General features: G+C 39.8%; 1 protein-coding gene across 1 annotated transcript in view; it reads left to right on the top strand.

The window, feature by feature from the left end:
* Positions 1-17,595, top strand: part of SUSD5 (sushi domain containing 5) — a 39,701-nt gene extending 22,106 nt beyond the window's left edge. Inside the window, exons 4-5 of the mRNA XM_032701280.1 lie at positions 7,444-7,632; positions 16,273-17,595. Of these exons, the coding sequence (XP_032557171.1) occupies positions 7,444-7,632; positions 16,273-17,561 (1,478 nt within the window). The 3' untranslated portion in view covers positions 17,562-17,595. The remainder of the gene's footprint in view (positions 1-7,443; positions 7,633-16,272) is intronic.
* The last annotated feature ends 1,167 nt before the right edge of the window (positions 17,596-18,762 follow it).

Raw genomic sequence — 18,762 nt, 5'->3', positions numbered from 1 at the left:
TTCTGGGCCCTTCAGTTCAGGAAGGATATTGAGGTGCTGGAGCAGGTCCAGAGAAGAGCAACAAGGCTGGTGAAGGGATTGGAGCACAAGTCCTATGAGGAGAGGCTGAGGGAGCTGGGGCTGTTTAGCCTGGAGAAGAGGAGACTCAGGGGAGACGTCATCACTCTCTACAACTACCTGAAAGGAGGTTGTAGCCAGGTGGGGGTCAGTCTCTTCTCCCACGCAACTATCAGTAAGACAAGAGGGCATGGTCTTAAACTCTGCCAGGGGAGCTTTAGGTTCAAGGATATCAAGACAAAATTCTTTACAGAGAGGGTAATCAGGCATTGGAATGGGCTGCCCAGGGAGGTGGTGGATTCTCCATCCCTGGAGGTTTTTAAGATAAGACTGGATGTGGCACTGAGTGCCATGGTCTAGCAACCACAGTGGTAGTGGATCAAGGGTTGGACTTGATACTCTTGGAGGCCCTTTCCAAGCCGGTTGATTCTATGATTCTATGATATCTATCAGTATACAACATTTGTATGCAAATAACGCCATTGCCTCCATTTTAGTGCTGTTTTGGGGTTTTTAATTTGTTAACAAGCATAGACCAGCCCACCAGGGACTCTGACTGATCATGGATGATTCTGAAAACCAAACTATTTCCAATGTAAGTTGATGCTTTGACTTTTTGATATTAAAATGCTGGAACCCACAAGCTAAGATGAATTCTGAAGGCAAAAAGTAAATTGTTACTGATAGGTAGGATTGTGTAAAGAAGTTTGGGAACACTTGAAGCAGATTGTTGATGTCCGTAGCGAGTTTTTGCATCCCATTTCCAAGAAAAGCAAAGGCAAGCAGACATTTACTGAGAAGCAGTAAGTTCACCACACAGGAGTCATTCTAATAACAGTGGCAGCAGTGGTGATGAAAATACAGCTGAAGTGAAATGTAGTAGAGGTTATGCATATTTGATGTGTACCAAATCATTCTCTTTAGAAAGAGCGATTTTAGTAGAGTTTGACCATCCTCTCAAATAAGCCTTGTGATATCAAATCCAGGCTCCGTGCTGCTGTGAGCAATGCCAGCTCTGTCACCCAGTTGCTAATGTTGTCACACAAGCACCTTTGTGCTTCCTTCCATGCTGCTCCTCACATATAGGAGCAGCTCCCTGTAAACATCTGCAAAACTCTCTCATTGTCTTCCTTCAAATCTCTCTTTTGTCATCATTCCCCCCTCGAGAAAAACCTTGCAGTGGGTGGGACAGCTGTGGGATGCTGAAATCATTGCTCTGGCCACTATTGTTCCATTGTGCCCTTGTGCTCCCCTGTCTGTCCCAACCTGCTCCATCTGAGCTTACACGTAGATGCTGGGTCTCAGAGAAGGAGCTGTGTTTACCTTTTGCATTTGGTTACTGCTCATGGTAACGGGCTAGTAAAGATGAAGATAAGAACATAACAGACAAGGTTATGCTGCAAAGGAGTACTACATAGGACTCAGAAACTGCATAGTTAAAATTCGGGGAAAATTCAGGTCATTTACAAGAACAACTAATTTTTTTGACAACTTGTTGTGTACAAGGCAGGGAATTTTCTGATGGCAGAATGGGATGATCATTCCAATGCACTCACCAAACAGTTCATATACACAGAAACATTTTTGGATGACTGTAAGGTTCCCTCTTCTTTGAAAATATAAAATATTTGGGATGCAGAGCCAATGTTTGAACGGAAAGGCTTAAGAGAAGTTGTGTGGCAGAGCCTAGTTTGTAGCTGGTATGGAAAGAGCAAAGTCCAGAAAGGAAATAGCTTTAACGTGCAAGTATAACACACAGTGACACACAAACCAGCACAGAGCTGTTGACCAATGAAACGATATCCTACACCTCAGGGATGCCACTTCTAGTTTTAGCAAATGCCCAGTAAGAAGCAGCAACAGCAAACACTGTGCCACAATCTCACACATAGCATATCTGTTTTGATGTTTTGTACATATGGCTCGTAACTACACATCTAAGTCTGGATTAATGAGTTGTTCATTCATGAAACCTCATGAATATTTTTTTCTTTTAGAAAACTGGGCATCACTTTTAAGCACTATAATTTCAATTATAATACAGAAATACGTTGGTATTAAATACAAAAGGCAAGTTGTTTTACCCTATTGAAACTGATAAATCCCAGGTTTCTTACACTGAGACCTATGTCCCCATATTAATTTCTTCCAGCCCTTTAATTTCTTCTATATTCATCCAACCAATAATCTGCAGTCCCATATGAAATTCATCTGATTGTTTCTCCAGTATTTCTCAATCTCACCCTTTACCCGTCATCTCCCCACCCTCAGGGCACTCTCAGCTCCTTGCTGGGTCTGGGAATGGCTGGCTGGGCAGAGGGGCACTGTGCTGTGGCTGCCTTGGAGATACGAACACTCTGATTTGTTCATCAGTGGGCCAGAACTGCATGTGGGAACAGTAAGAGCTGAGTCCTACATGTGCCCATCCCGATGGAAAAGACACCTGGCTTTGACTCTTTCCTCTTTTAAACTCTTCTCACCACAATGAGCAGACACTCATCAGCTTTCCTTCTTTGTCAGAGGTTGGTTGGTTGAGAACGGACAGAGGGAAGAGTCACATTAGCTTTCTCTTCTTCAGTTGAAGATAGTAGCTCTTCAAACTCTATTTGCAGTTCTTAGGATAGTGTAAAGGGCATCTTGAACCACCATGAAACTTCTAGTACAGACCATTACAAAAATTTCCTTCTTAGGCCTTGATTTATAATTAACCTTGACTCAATTAACATTTTGCATGCAAATGAGTTCAGTCAAATTCCTTAAGCACACACCTCAGCATGCCCCAACAGCAGGGGCAGTGGTCAGGTGCTAGGAAGAGCTCTGGGTGCACTTGCAACGTCAGGAAAATAAAAATCCTGAAGAGAGAGAGACTTTTTTTTGGTTTTGTTTCTGAAATGGTATTTGTTCTGTACACACAGAAGAATCACAACAACCTTTAAGGCTAAGTTGTTTTACATGGAATTGGTACTAAGAGTTGTGTTTGACAAGGAAAGATGTAGCTGTAATGTTTTATGAATGTTGTGAGAATAGCTGCAGTTTTCACAGTACAGAGAAATGTGTCTTCTTGATTTCCCGTAAAGTGATGTTTTATGCAGCCATTAGAGTCAGCAAGACAACTCTGTAACAGCTCAGGATGTGCTGAGATCAGAAGTTTCTCTCTTAGCCCTGAGTGCCAAAATATACCTAAAAGTTTATTAGATTCTGCCTATTCTGAAAATGCAGCATCACACATAAAGTCAGATCTGTAACACAGAGTGTGTATTTATTCTCTAGCAAAGCTCGTAAGAAAATGCCTCAAAGTTTAAAGTAGATAAAGCAAGAAAACCAGAAAGCTGGAATTTTTCCTGCCTGTCTTATTTTTTTTTTTGTAATACCACATACCGTTCAATTTCATATGTACATAATACTTTTGGTTCTCTTTCTTATTTTTTTTTATGCAGCAAAGGAAAGATCTTTTTGTTAATAGCTCCCAAGTTTTACCGGTTCTTTCTTTCAGTCACCCACTGATATTTACAGGCAACAAGTAAGATCTCTGTTCCATAAGGCTTTGATTTGCTGCCACCACAGGAAAACTAAACAGGCAGCAACTTGTAGTACAGTACAGCATAAATGCAAATCAAACTTTTTAAACATGACTCCTGGCTCCAGATATCCATCGAAGCTTGATGGTTTACATACATATTTCAGTTTGCCTTTTTCAACAGTATAAAAAAAGAAATTAGTGTGTTCTTTACAGAAAATATATTAAATGTACTTTACAAGAGCAATCAAACTGCAGTTTGCTTTGTGTAATATTTGAACTATTTCTTTGTATTTGTCATGCTTTGCTGTGGATATAAAATTTTTCGGTTTTTTAGTGCTACAGCTTTCTTTTTTCCAGCTTCGTATATAGCTGACAGTGAATTCCCACCTATGTGGTGATGTCATTTAAACAAATAAAGTCTTACAAGTTCTATCGATGTAAGAGGTATTGGCATCCCAACACCGGTAGCTTACAAACAACACTTACATTGGCTATAATTGAGGTTTGGTTTTTTGTACTCTATTTTCGCAGTACTTTTATCCAAATAGAAAAATTCCATATACTTTCAGGTCTCTGCAATCAAGAAGGAAAACAAACATCTTCACTCATCTCTTTCACAGGCCTGACTGTTAAGAGTTGTGTTTTCTAATTTCTTAATGACGAGATGACATCCTACAAATTCCAGTGGTCTCTCTGGAAAAACTCTACTGAATTGAAGGGTTGTAACAGGGGGTGCTTTATGTCAAAGCGGATGTCTCATGTCAGCTTTCAGAGCGTGGTACACAGTTAAAGTAGCGACTGCAGAAAAACAGATTCCAGTAAATTCCCAGTTCTGCCGGGTGATATGGAAGCTGAAGTCTGCATCTTTTTCATGTTGATTTTTTCTGCATTGGTCTTAGGCTGCCCTTTCTGTAGACAGTGTTCTATCAAGACATCTCAAAAAGAGTCTTTACAAACTAATGGGGGCTTGTAATTCAAGTAAAGATGCTTCTGGAGGAATCCAGGTAGGGGAGGAGAGGTGCTGTGTTCTTAAAGTGACGTGTGTCAACTCTTTGCCAGATATCACTTGTCACAAACTCCTTTCCACACAAGATTTGGAGTTAAAGCCAGTATTCTAAGGAGCCATTTTTCCTAAAAAACAGTAATTGACTGAATATGCTAACTCAATTAACAGGAGGCCTCTTCAGTCCCATGTAAAATTTAGTTAATGAGTCTCTAAGAGGTCTGTAACCAGAGCCATTACTAGCCCTAACATATTTTTGCTCAACACTTACATCTTTGCTGTGCCACTTATTCCCTATCATTTTTCAGATGTTGACTCTGTCCTGATTTCTACACATGTATATTAAGGTCTTTCTTGACTGTAGCGGTGGTTTTCACTCAAGGAGACAGTCTGTGCCAAACTACTGCTGACAGGAGGATCTTCTGTGTACTTTAACTCATTTTCTTATATCTGCGCTGTGCTGTCCTATCTTGCTCTGTAGCCCAATCCTCTCTTGTTTACTGGAGGTCAGTTATCAACATATGGAGCCGTGTTACGTGATTGACCTCAGTGTCAATATATAAAAAACTCAGGAAGGGTCATGATGTCCAGAAACCGATTCCAAATTTCCAGGTTTGAGATGTGATCTCGGACACAAGCAGGCAGAGCACGGGACCTGTTGGATGGCCCTCAAGTATCAAGAACATCATGCTCTTCTACTGGGAACCATGCAGTGGGCTAATTTTTTATCAAACACTGAGACAATATGCTGGTTTATGGGAGGATGGATGAGGGGAAAATCAGAGCTCCAGATCGAGAGTTCAGCACTAGAGGAGCCCAGTCCTCATCTACCAGCATCACCACTCCAGGCAACCCCTGTGGTCGCCTTAACAAAGAGCACTACTGTTCCTCTACATGACAAGCTGCTGCCAACACACCCTCTGTCACGCTTTGTGGCCCAGATCTGCCTCCTCTCTTCCAGCAAGAAAATGGCCCGAATGCCAGCACTGGGCACAAATTGTTGTTACAAATAAGCTCGTGCTCTTCCAGCTCCTAGTACAAAGGCTGCAGGCAAAAACCTGAAGCCTGTCCCCAGAAGTGGCTCAGTTTGATGAGTTGCTGTGCCAGTGTCACTTCTGTACATGTACCAGAAAGAACATGTTTGGCAAAAGGATGAGCAGGAATTGTCATAGCAACCAAGACTGCAGCAGGATGAGGAGCCATAAGATGCTGTAACCCAGAAAATTCCTGTACATCTTACACAGGAGAGGACAGCAGCAAAATGGATGTAGGAACTTGAGTTTGTCTTTGCAAGATATCAGCTTTCACTTAAGCTTGTCCATGCTGCCACTCAATATGCTCTGCAGCAAAGGCATGACCTTACAAAGTCACAAGAGAGTCAAAAGTTCCCCACAGAGTGTTGGTCCATGAACATCTTTAAAATCTCTACTTTGCTTTCTATTCAACACCAGCCAGATCTCTCCTTCAGGCTCTCATAATTCTGTTACCATGTCTGTTGTCAAATTTTACTGTAAAGATCCCTCCACCTTTCTTCTTTCCTGGAAGGTTATAATGTGATTTTTGAATGTGTTTGCCATAGTTAACTAATGTGTTACTTGTATGCTTCCTCTGGCCACAGGGTCAAGAAGTAAGACTTTGTAGATAAGAATACTCTCTGATGTATCCTCTGATGTATAATTGTCCCATGCAACCTTGGGATCAATACTTCCCTCAGAGCAGACATACAGCTCTCATTTGTACCAATAGAGGTAGCTATATAAATAAAGTACATGAAATGCAGGGCTCTGTAGCCTTCCTATGAGGCAGTAAAATATTTTTTTATTCCTTTCATCCACATCAATCTCTATTCATCTGACCAGTTCACAGGAAAGGCATTAGCTGCTAACTGCGCCTCACTTCCTCAGATGCCAAACCTCCATAAGACTGTTCATAGACTGAGCTTTGTGTAGCCTCAACAGCTTGTTTTTTTCTGTCAGTGTGTGTGCATGACTCCCACTAAGTTCTGAAGGTGTTAGACAGTAAATATATATATATATATATATTTATATATATTTATATGCATGTGTGTGCGTGCACAGTATAGAGAACAGACTTCAAAGCTTTGACTTCAGTAGCATGTCCCGTATATTAGTGGTAGCTCTTTTTCAGCATACCCAGTTGAGAAGTGGTTAGTCAGGTCTATCAGATGATTTCTGAAAGCCTGATCCAAAGGAACTTTCACAGAGGGTGGATGTTTATTGTAGGATTTTCATTTCACTACAAGATAAACAGCTGGCAACATAAATACATCATATTTCTAAACAAGCATGTATTTACCTATGCTTGGGTCAGAAGAGGGTAGATGATGGGAAAAGCAGCAGCTGAGACTCAGAAGGATTTTGCAGAATGTCCCCAGGGCAAAAGCAGGAAAGCCTGAGCTTTTGCAGAAAGGAGACTGAGAAAAGCTTTTCTGTTAAAACTGTTGCCCATTGAAAACACTGGACATGAACTGATGTCAATGGAACTGTTGCTTGTAGGACCTTGTGCTGATGATGCCCTAAAAGTAGTCTCCTGCAAAATAGCAAGGGTGCTCTCTGAAGATGTTTCTCCTTCTACATATTTAGGAGCACAGTCTTGGAGGTCACTTTTTCAGCTTCCAAACAAAAGCCTTTTTAAGGTTATTGCATCACAGTTATAGCCCAATATATACCTCCTCAAATACAGCTGAAAATAGTTGTGAAGGAGCATAAGAGCATTAAACAGATGAGATTTCTGTGGACATGTATAAGTTTATCCTCAGGATAACTCTTTCAGCATCACTATTAGCACCATATTAAAAGACTATTGCAAGGTCTCTACAATCTTGTCTCTTTTTACCTTTCAGACAAGCCCTGTGGGGACCCACCATCTTTCCCCCACACCATTCTGCATGGCCACACTGGCTTTGAAATGGGGGATGAGCTGCTGTATGTTTGTGCCCAGGGGTACATCATGGGCAACAAGGAGACAGCGTTCACGCTACTCTGTGACAGCTGTGGGGAGTGGTACGGGCAGGTCCAGGCCTGTGTCAAAGGTAAGCTCACCCAACACAGGGAGCATCCCTCCAGCAGGTCACATCCTCCCATCAGCCTAATCAAGATTGTTCCATGCTCGCAGGGGTGTGTTCTGGGCAGTCCCTGGGAAGGTCAATGCCTTATCTGGCCCAACAAGGGTTCTACAATCCCATTGGTAGACAACTCCCATAAACCAAAGGAAAGGATAACTTTTTCATACTTATATGAGCATGAAAGTTCCTTCTGGGCAGCAGAATCCATTCAATATAAAACCCCTTTTAAGTTCTTGACTATTTCCACAGCCCTGTAAGAAGCTAGATGGGATGATCTGAGCTTTTACTAGGCCTTTCCTTTAGCTTTACTCCTTTTGAACCTCTGGCCTTACACATATGATAAATGCTGCTTCCTTTTGTTAATCTGGGAAAATTAAAGACTTATGTAAGTTAAGAGACCTACCTGTGCCATAGAAGTCATCTGTGACAGTGTGGCAGAAATGCATTTTGTGTTGTAGCTAAGCAGTGAGACGGAAAAGTTTTTTAAAAAAAGTGTATCATTTTTTAATTTACCCCAATAAAAAGGTGAACAATTCTTAACTTGTACTCTAGTTTTTGTCTACAAACAAAATAGCGGCTGCCCAGATATTTATTCCATTAAAAGGAATGAAAGTGGATTTTTTTTATCAAATGACTTGACTCAAGAAAACAGATTTTTATTGAAAAAACAAAACAAACGAAAACCCCCAAAATAAATCTAACCCAAAACAAAACCCAAAAAAACCCCAAAACAAAAAAACCCCAAACTAAAACCAAAACAAAAACAAAAAAAACCAACCAAACAAAAAAACCCCAACTGAACCAAAACCCCAAGCAAAATATAAAAGCCCTGGGAATCACAGTTTTAAGACATTATTTCTAGCAAAACAGATAAATTTTAGGCAAAGGACTGGGCAGCCATTGGCTAGCTGAGCTATCTATATGGGCTAGAGTTAGCATATCAGTTTCAGAACCTATATATTCCTTAATGCCCAGGGGCTTGCAAAGAGTTATTTTTACTTATGAATATATACCATCAGGCAATGGATAATCATGAGAAAAGGTCAAACTTGTTCTTAGTAGAAATAGGTCATGTCTGTGCACCTGGGAACCAGACTTTCAAACCCATCCAAATGGTAGAGATGTAAGAAAAACCCCAAAATAAAAGAACCAACATTTTTCTGAACTACTTCTGCTTCTGAAACTGTTCTTACAAACAGTAGTTCGGATGATTAAGCAAAATATTGCAGGGCATAGAGGAGGAGCATGGAGGGAAAGACAGAAAAAAGAGTATCTACATCTGATCATAGAATACAGAATCATAGAACTGTTTGGGTTGGAAAGGACCTTTAAAGGTCATCTAGTCCAACAGCCCTGCAATAAGCAGGGACATCTTCAACTAACCTAGTGGGTCTGAATCTCCAGTAATCTGCACCAAATTGATACTTCTTTTTCCTTCACTGAGATTAGTGGAAACGCTAACTTCACCACACACAGAAATAAAACTGTATTACATCAAAGTAAGGAAGGGAGAGAATCAGGCCATTTGAATTGTGTGTGTTTCACTGTTTCCTCTGGATAAATGGTCTATTTCTCGTGTTCTGCCTGAGCCTTTCACACAGGGGAGCCACAGGGGAGAGAAAAATATTTTAAAAAGAAATAGGAAAGTGTGGCTGTAAAGTCACAAACATCAACAATGACACTTGGGGCAGATGTGATATTGTGGATTATGATTTTTTAAATTGTTTCAATGTAGACTTCGTGCTGAAGGGTTTCCTCTAATTATTGTTTTTCAAACACTTAAAGGACCTGGGATAAAAAATACAATAAGTGTTCAACTAATAATTATATATTTAATCTTCCTGATCACAAATTTTTAAGAAAAAATACTTTACAGGAAGACTGAAACGTGTGATACTAGGGTTCATTATTTTTTAAAAAGTAAGAATTCAATGAAAAAGAACAGCAAAAAAAAGAAAGGAATTTAATTAAAAGAAACCTGATTTACAGTTGACTGATATTTTGGGGTCATAGGAGAGAGAAGAATAATTATTAAGTACTCCAGAATTCAGCATGCACACTGCTTTATAAGTGCTTTGAGGCAAGAGAGCACCTTCCTATCATGAAGGTTAATTATGGGACTTAACAGAGAATTTATATCCCTGTTGGCAGAGTGGACTACTGTCCTAACCAGCTGACAACAGTGGAAAGATGTTCCTCAATGAACATTTAAGTGCTATGTTTAGAGGCTGGTAAGATGATACAGTTCCCTTGCTCTGCATCTGCGCTGGGTGAGCAACTGGAAACATGAAGTGTTCCCAATGCTCTTACACCAACACGGTGGGACCACTGGGAGAAAACTACCGTCAGAGGATTGAGAGATATAAGCCTGTTCCTATATGTTTCACTGTCTCTGAGACTGTGGAGAAGTCACTATACTGCTCTCTGCTTCTTGCTCCACCTCACCTGTGAAAGAGTGATGACATTTATCTAATTTCATAAAGCTTTCTGAGGTTTGTGGATGCTATACCTGTGTATCATAGTTCTAGTTGGTACCTTCTGCATTATAATGCCCAGCTGTCCAGGCAGAATAGCAGACTAAACCACAATAATTTTATATTTTTCTTGTTTGTGTAAAAACACTGGGCCTGCTTTACCCTCCCAGTTGTTCACCCAGAGCAAATACAGAGTCAAAGAGCTATCATCACAGCAGTGTCTAAATATAGCCCTCAAGTGTTCTTTGAAGTCACTTTATGATCATCTTTCCTCTCTGTTTTGATCCAGTAAGAAGAGATACAGGTCATTCTGGCACCCAGGATGCAAGTGTACGACCATACAGTTGGCAGATTTGTAAATTCAATGAAAAAAAAATTATGCATCAATACACATATAACCCAAAATACATGGCAAAACTTGACTGTGGGCATAACTGAACAAGATGATTTTGGGGTTATATTAAGTGGATTTTTGATACAGTAAACTATGTTGGAAATTAAGAAAACAGTACATTACAAATAGCTTTAATGTACATTGTGCACAACAGAAAATATACTGTAATTTTTAATCAAGACACTTTTTAAGAAAAAAAGTGGCTCTGAACAGTTAGTGTTCCCTGTAACTCCTCATCATGAAAAGATGCTCTGTTCTAGCTGAAAACACAAGGATATTCAACCCAACAAGGCAACCTTAAGCAGAGAACAGGGAAATACATGAGTTTTGTATTTTATTATTTTTTCTATTTTTGTGGAAATAATGCATTTGTTTCACAAAATATATCCTGAAGATTGTGGTAAGGTCTGAAAGCAGATGTATACATGCCGTGCTGTGGCTGTCCTGCAGGCGCAGAGACTAAAGTGACCATTGCTAAATGACATTCATTTTTTTTCCCAAAATGAACTACAGGTTCAATATCAGAAGCATTAACACCAACACTTCTGTGAGGGAGATCAGGGCTGCATTGCATTAGGCTGCATCCCCAAGAGTTTGCTTCCTCAAAGAGAAGGCAGATGATAAAGCTGGGAAATCCTGCCCATCTCTGCCCTAAAACTGGCTCAAAAATATAATCTATTTATCCTTTTCTCTGGGTTGCTTTGGGCTTTTCCAGCTATATGCTTGTGGCAGAAGTGTCCCTTTCTTCTGCACATCGAAGGAATCTCTCCAGTGTCAACACTTGGATAATTGCCTAGTGTGTTCAGAGTTGGATTTGGCTAACTCTGACCATCTCTGAAAGTTTTACCTGCAGCTCCCAGTCATTTTGCCTGGTTCTCATTACTTTGCTTATTCTCATTACTTCAAACATTGTTTTCTGAGTTGATTCACATTCATGTGGTCTGTAAGCACAACTGACCAGCACCATTTCTTTTCATGTCTTTTAGTTTTTTGGGGGTTTTTTTGGTTTTTTTGTTGGTTTTTTTTCAAATTAAGAGAATCAAACAAAATGTCTTTGGCTTTTTATCTTCTTTGGAAATGCTTTTTTTTTTTTTTTTATTCTGAGAGTGCAAAGGAAGAGTTGTGACGGAAAAATAAAATCAGGAAAAAATATCTCCATGGCCTGTCAAAACATTTCTTATGACAAACTTCAGTTCCCTTTTCAGGCCTGTCAGTGAGCGGTTGTATTAGATTAATGTAAAGTATCGATCTGGCATGAACTGATTCTGCCAAATGGAATTAGAAAAAAAAATTGATGGTTTATTTATCTATATTAACAGGCTTTCTGCTGGAATAAAATTTATCCTCCTTCTTGTAGTTATTGCAAAAGACAAAAAGCAACACAATATCTGTCTAGCGTACTCTGGTTGACTCGACAAAAGTGTGTTTGTGTGCCTGATCCAAGTCAAATGGATAATTCATTGAGATGCTGTAGTTCACAAATCTGACTGATCTTGGGCAAATTGGTCTACATGCCCTTTTCCTTCCCACCCTTAGAACAGATGCTGTCTTGTTAATGCTTGCTGTAGTTACTTTGAGATTCTCAGAATAAAGATGTTTTTATAGAGTAGAAGTGTTTATAATGATGGTCTACATAGAATCAAGTTTCAATTTCCTGTACTCCAAAAATACATCCACAAAATATGCAGTGCACTTTATGGTTGTCCAAAATAGCAACACTCAAAATAGAGCTTGGATGCCAATATGCTATCTAGAAGAAAAATTAAACTGATCCTAGAGGGTGTAAAACCAAGCTCTTTGTATTCGCCTGTCTCTGTGTTTGGTCACTGCTTTCACATTAGGATCAAAAATTGAAGGAGATGAAAGCTCTTAAGGACAGTATCCTCCCAAAAATGTTTAATTAAAAATTAAAAGGATTTTATCTTTTAATTGAGCTTCATGTCTTTGGTACTATGTCAGTGCAGCATCTGTTGCTGTAAAAGGTTCATTTTAGCCTCAGTAATCCCTTAGACATCGGGTAAAACTCACTGATCCTTGAGTCTGCCAGAGGAGGGTGGGGGTAAGATGTAACAGTGACCAAATACAGAAAGATTCTGTTCTTGGATAACTTAATTTTAGTGCTAGCTCTTCTTAAAACCTTAAGACCTGCCTGGGTAGAAAGGAAGATGCAATCACTTTTAAATCAGTTACTAGCTGTTTTAAAAATGGATATAAATAATGGTTACAACTATTTGGATAAGAGGTGGAGCTGAATCTGCTTTGATTGTTGCTCTTCAGTACCAACACTAAGATTCAGGGAGCTCAAAAGTTCAAGAAAATGCCAAGGAGGTGAGCAAAAAGAAGAGCAAAAATTGTGCAATCTATTTTTGAAAATCAAGCTCACAGTGAACTTAACAGATTGTCGTGGTAACACAAAATCACTAAATACTAAGTCCAAGACCCGTTTGAAGGTCGGAGGCCCAGAAGAAAGAACAGGGTATTGTTACTGTGTAAATCAATCCAGGATCATATAAATCAAAGCTTCAGAGTAAGGGGGTCTGTATTTCCTTTGATGGTTAGAGAGCTCAATAGCTGCTTTCATTCTGGCATCCTGTAAGCTAACATTAGTTATGGTGGTAGTCTATGCTATAAACTATAGAAATACGTGAGATTGCATATGAAAATATGTTATAGCAGCTTTACAACTTGGACCACAATCTAATTGTCAGAAGGAACAAGACTCCCTTATGCAGTGACGAGCAGTGCATAATGAGCTCCAATCTCAGGCTCCCTTTAGACTACAATGGGCCTTTTCTTTCCTCAGCTCAGCATTAAGAAAGCATCAATTCATTTCTCTACAGGCAGGATCAGGCCCAAAGACAGCAGGTTTGATAGAGACTTGATCGATGTTTCAACAAATCTTTAATATGTTCTGATACACTGAGGACTTGTATTTTCTTAGGAGCATGTGCTTTTTTCTGGTGTGCCTCCATAGGCTGAAACTATATGGCAGGAGAGGCACTAAAGAGAAAAAGCTTCAAATTCTATAAAAAGCATGTTACTTCAGTTGTTAAGCATTCATAGTGATCCATACTCGTTGGTGAATGAGTATGGATCATACTGGTCATCTCATTGACCAGTACTTAAGGTATGGTCAATGAGATGAATACTAGCTGCTCGTTCATACTGCTAACTAAATAATAGGTCTGGAGGAAACAACACAAGCATGTGGATGCAATTTTTTTCATGGATGCGTGAACCTGCTCTAGAACACCATAACATAAAAATTCATGTTTCAACCTCAGCTGAATTACTGCAGTCTGAAAAGTAAATGAGTGGCAAAAATAGAGGTACAAGAGACAGACAAGTGAAGACAGACTGGTGTGATGATGCATCTCAAAAAAGAAAACAATGACTATAACAGCTGGTAAATGGTGACTTCTCACATTACGATCTTCCAGTTCATATACATGCAACAGACACCTATGGGCTGTCCTGAGACACCCACACTGGACTTTAGTGAAGCAGGCATGCCAGATATCAACTTCTAGCAGGAGTCTGGATGGACGACAAAATGGTTTGAGACACCACTTCCATGCAAAGAGAGTGCCATCCAGGTAGAAAAATTCTTAAGGCAAAGCAAGACAAGGGACGAAATGAGATAAATGTTTGATGGCTAGTAGAAGTGCAACATAGCAATGGCCAGTGCCATGCAGAGCTTCATGAACATGTTTCTAAAATGCTTCAGTATTCAGAGTTAGTCTCCATTCATTTACAAAATTCTGAAAAACTATTGGAAAAGATTTTAGGATTAACTAGAAAAGTGAGAGTCCTACCAGGAAGCTTTCCACTCCAAGAGTTATATTTCCCTGATTGTTAAGTTACCCTTGCACCAGACAGAAGTCTTTTCTGCTTTGGAGAAGATAGAGAGGATGTAGAGGATTACACAAGCAGATGAGGACACTGGGAACAGGAGAGAGAGAGGCCAATTGTTGGCACTGTTTTATCATGTGCAAGTTTCCCCCAAAACCCTTCTTGTGAGATGAGAAGACCTGCTCTACAGGACGATAGCTTTCACAGAGGTATTAACTCTCTGCACATTTTGTCACACATTTTGGTTTCCTCGGCATAACTGCTTTGATTTCTGGTAGACCAAAATGCTATTCCAAGGAAAATACCTTTTGTTAATACTCATTCTGTTTTGGCACCTGGCTTAAGCTGTTCTGGCAAAAAGTGAGCTGGTGGGAGCTGTATCACTGCTAAGCGTTTTTGGTCAGACTGGTTTGACAATATTTCTAATCTTTTTTAAGAGTAGACCAAATATGGTTCTGCCAGAAGTCTGGGAAGCAGTCTCCGAGGAGAATGTGACTCAGGCGGGAATTGAGGCAGGCCCCAGATGAAAATGTAATGCAAAATTGGTTGAGTGTAAAAAGGCAAAAAAAAAGATAAGGCTTTATGAGTGCATTGATCTGTAATACAGATTCTCCTATTAATTTCTTTTTTCCTGTGCCATGCCAGGTCTATTGCTTCAATGTCTTCATGAAAGACTAAACACTCTCTTAAAAAGAAAAATTCTCACCATGATTCAGTTTGTTTTATTTTCCATATCCCAAGGCACTGTTTTCTATGACTTTTAATGCCAGCATAAATCTCAGCAATTACATCAACTTTCTAAGGAGTAAAACTTGTGTGAGCTGAAAATCAACCATCCTGTCCAGTTTGGAAAATGTTTCATTGAGCTAAGCTTTTAGAAGAGTGGAAGAAATATAAATTACAATGCATTATTTCATTCAAATTCAAACATTTACCTTCATGCGTTAAGTCAAGCCTATTTTGCTTTGAGTGCTAGGTGTGTTGAGACATGGGGAGTATTGCTAAATTAAACTCAAACTTTGCAATGAATCCACCCCTCTGTTACACTCTGAGGTGTTTTTTACCAGTTTGATTTTGGTTTTTTCCTCTCTTCCAATTTCTTAAAATTGGAAGCCTGAGAGTTGCTTACAGACAGTATTATCATGATACCTAGGAGTTAGGCTTTAAGTATTGGATTTAAGTTCTTCAGATGAAAACAAGCAGAACTCAAAGTCAGCTTGGTGGTGGGGTCTTCCTCAGGCAGCTTTGAAGAGCTCTCATGGAATGAGAAAGACAGTTCTGGCCCCAGGTGTTGTAACATTGCAACACCAAGGTAACTGAAGAAAAGCAGAAAATATGTACCTTGATATTTTGAACATAAGGTACTCCATATAATCCTTTAAAGTCATCTGGCTCAAAAGGGATGAAGTTGCTGTAAAATTTCTAGTTTAGTTTGGGTTGGGTTTTCTTAACTGTCAATTAGTACTTGATTGCTTTTTGCTATACCTTCCTCTCCATGCACATTTCTTGCTTGAATGTGATGAAATTCTTTTCTCGAGTCTGGCAGAGTCATATCAGGGAGAGCAAGTTTTGAGAGAAGTATAAGCAACTGAAGGAAGTCCTCTAACTGCAGACAGTAAGTTATTTACATACATTTTTAAATCTGGAAAGGTAAGATACTAGCAGTTAGTGTTGGCGCTTATCTGATTTTTAAAAAAATTTTATATTGAGTATCAGCTTGTGGTGGACCATGTCCCTTTCAAATAAACAATAACATAGAATGAAAAATACTGTCTAAAAGTCACTCTTCATTGCACCTTTCTTCTTGGCTTATTGCATTAAATCATCTCAGTGCTTTCCTGAAGAAATTAAATGTTGGCTTCTGTGGTTTGTTTTTAATGTTTCTAGATGAAACCGAGGCACACATTGACTATGAAGATAACTTTCCTGATGACAGATCAATACCTGTTGTTGAGAATGAACATAGCAATGGCAAGGAAGAAATTGAGCAGGAGCAAGAACAGTTTTCGTTGAGTAAAAGTTCAGAGGAAGGAAGAACTGGAAGCACCAAACGTGTTACTCAGGACACAGACACTTCTGAAAAAGGAAGCAGGACACCAACTGAGTCCCCCGTGTCACTTCTAAGCCAAAAAAACTTGTTTTGGTTTCCATCAGAAACTTTCAGTGAACCTGAATCGGAGAAAGAGACAGATGATTCTACTAAAGCACAGTTTCCTGAAGGTGATAACCACATTGGAGGGAAGACAGTCTATGATGAACCTGGTCCCAAAATGTTTTATGACAGTGAGGATTTCCCCATTGGACCCATTCTCACAGCTAATGATACAAAGACAGTGATAGATGCAGTTGCTATTACTGATGAATCATGGTTAGATGGTTATCCAGTAACACAAGAGGTGGTAGAGGAGGAAGTAGAGGAAGAGGAGGGCGATAAAGTTGATGGTTCAATGGGAACAGAAGATGACATCATCCTCACGACTGACCAACCGAACCATGTTGAAGTAAGAAAATCGGGAAATGGTAGCCCAGCTCCAGAGGAAGGTTTAACACAGATTGTGGCAGCAACAACAAGGATAGATGATGAAGGGGCTAAAGAAACACCAGCATCACTTACATCAGCAAGTGGTCTGGAGAACTTCAGTGTGAGCAGAGGTTATGATGATGCCACAGGGGAACATCCAGCTGCATCTCTGGAAACTGTGACTCAGGAGCCCAGTACAACAATACTGTTTGACATAACCAGCTTAAAAACATCCATGTCAGAAACTTCTGTGATGGTCAGCCCCTCCGATTACACTCCACACACAGAACTAAAAGAAACAACCACCTACCCAGAACAAGTAGCAACCACTGCACCAGCTCCAGACATCTTTACTGACACAGCATCCCAGGAATTAGCTGAGCAAGAAAATCTCACCCAGGGCCTTGGACAAAAGCCTGTTCCCACTTCCGAGCCCTGTGAGGGAGAGGATTGTCCCAAGTCCAGTAAGGGTGCTATCATAGCAGTAATTGTGATTCTTCTCTGCTTGTTACTGGCTGCAGCTGTACTGGCAGTGTGGTTTTTCAAAAAACGGCAGCAGAAAAATTCTGTCTATAAATTAAATGGGAGGTGTCAACCCAGACATCATTGCTACCACCACTACCATCACCAGCACATCGAAATGCAGAAAGTCTAACCAGGGCCTGTTTGGCAGAGATGCTAGAGATCAGAAGAAAAAACATACTGATGCTAGAAGGATCACATGACTCATGGATGCTAAAATCCAGCAGTGCAGAAAGCAGAAGAAAAAAACAGTGCTAAAAGAACATAGAAGACAGAAATAAATTTCAACCTTTTGAAGTCACAGTTTAGCATATTCGACTTTGCAGAGCTAAAGAATCTGTACATTTTTATCACAAGGGTCTTTTGGAGACATCAGCAGGACACAAGCATGCTCGGTACTACACCTACAATTTGTTCTGCTTTTACATTTTGCTCCTATTAATAATAAATTAATTGATTAATTTCTGTGTTACCTGGTTATAATGTAATGGTAGGGCTGGTCAGGCCTTTTTGGTCTATTCTCAGTGGAAGAGGAAAAGAAGGAGAGAAGAAGGGAAGAATAGGAGACGGATATTTTTGGAGCATCCACACATGTGGTGTTTGTTCCTTTTTTAGAACCTGCCCAAGCCGGTCAGGATAAACCACAGTAACAAACTATTACCTGATGTGTCTTAAAAAGAAAAACTATATGCTACCATACTTTAATGGATACTATTGCAATGATTACTAAGGTTATTTTCTTCACCATTGTGAATTTAACAAGCCATGAATGTTGGATCATTGTGCTATTTTTCTGGAAGGTGTTCTTTTAGCCTTAGTGAAGAAATTCCATTCTCATCCTAATCATCCTATAGAAATCACGATGTCTCCCTGGAATTCAGATAATACTGTTAAGTACCATTGTTCCTTAAGTATCAGCAGGAGAGGAGTCAGAGCACCTTTGATTCCAGGTGTTATGATGAATAGCCTCTTACTACAGAGCCAAACAGCGATGAAGCACTTTCCAGGGAAACTCTATACGATTAAGTCAGCTGCTTTTCTGAACATGATGTTGACTGACCAAGATACTGAATTTTAATTCACAGCCAGTAGTACCTCTGGCAACTGAAGCCATGCATAATAGTTTTGCCATGTGAACTCTGTGGAAGGACTGATTTTTTCACCATTCTGCTCTTTCATTGGCTGGAGGGGTGTCTGGGATGGACCTTGGCTATGGGAGATGGGTAGCCCTTTTGCATGCTGCTTATTGTGGTTTTAAAGATAAACCAGACCTGGGAAAGAAAGACATTGCATCCAGTTGACAAAATGCAAACACTTGGCTTTTTAAACTGGTT

The sequence above is a fragment of the Chiroxiphia lanceolata genome, chromosome 1, assembly GCF_009829145.1.
Source record: "Chiroxiphia lanceolata isolate bChiLan1 chromosome 1, bChiLan1.pri, whole genome shotgun sequence".
NCBI classification, from domain to species: Eukaryota; Metazoa; Chordata; class Aves; order Passeriformes; family Pipridae; genus Chiroxiphia; species Chiroxiphia lanceolata.
The sequence above is the reverse complement of the archived record's forward strand: the minus strand, read 5'-3'. Positions and strand labels throughout refer to the sequence as shown.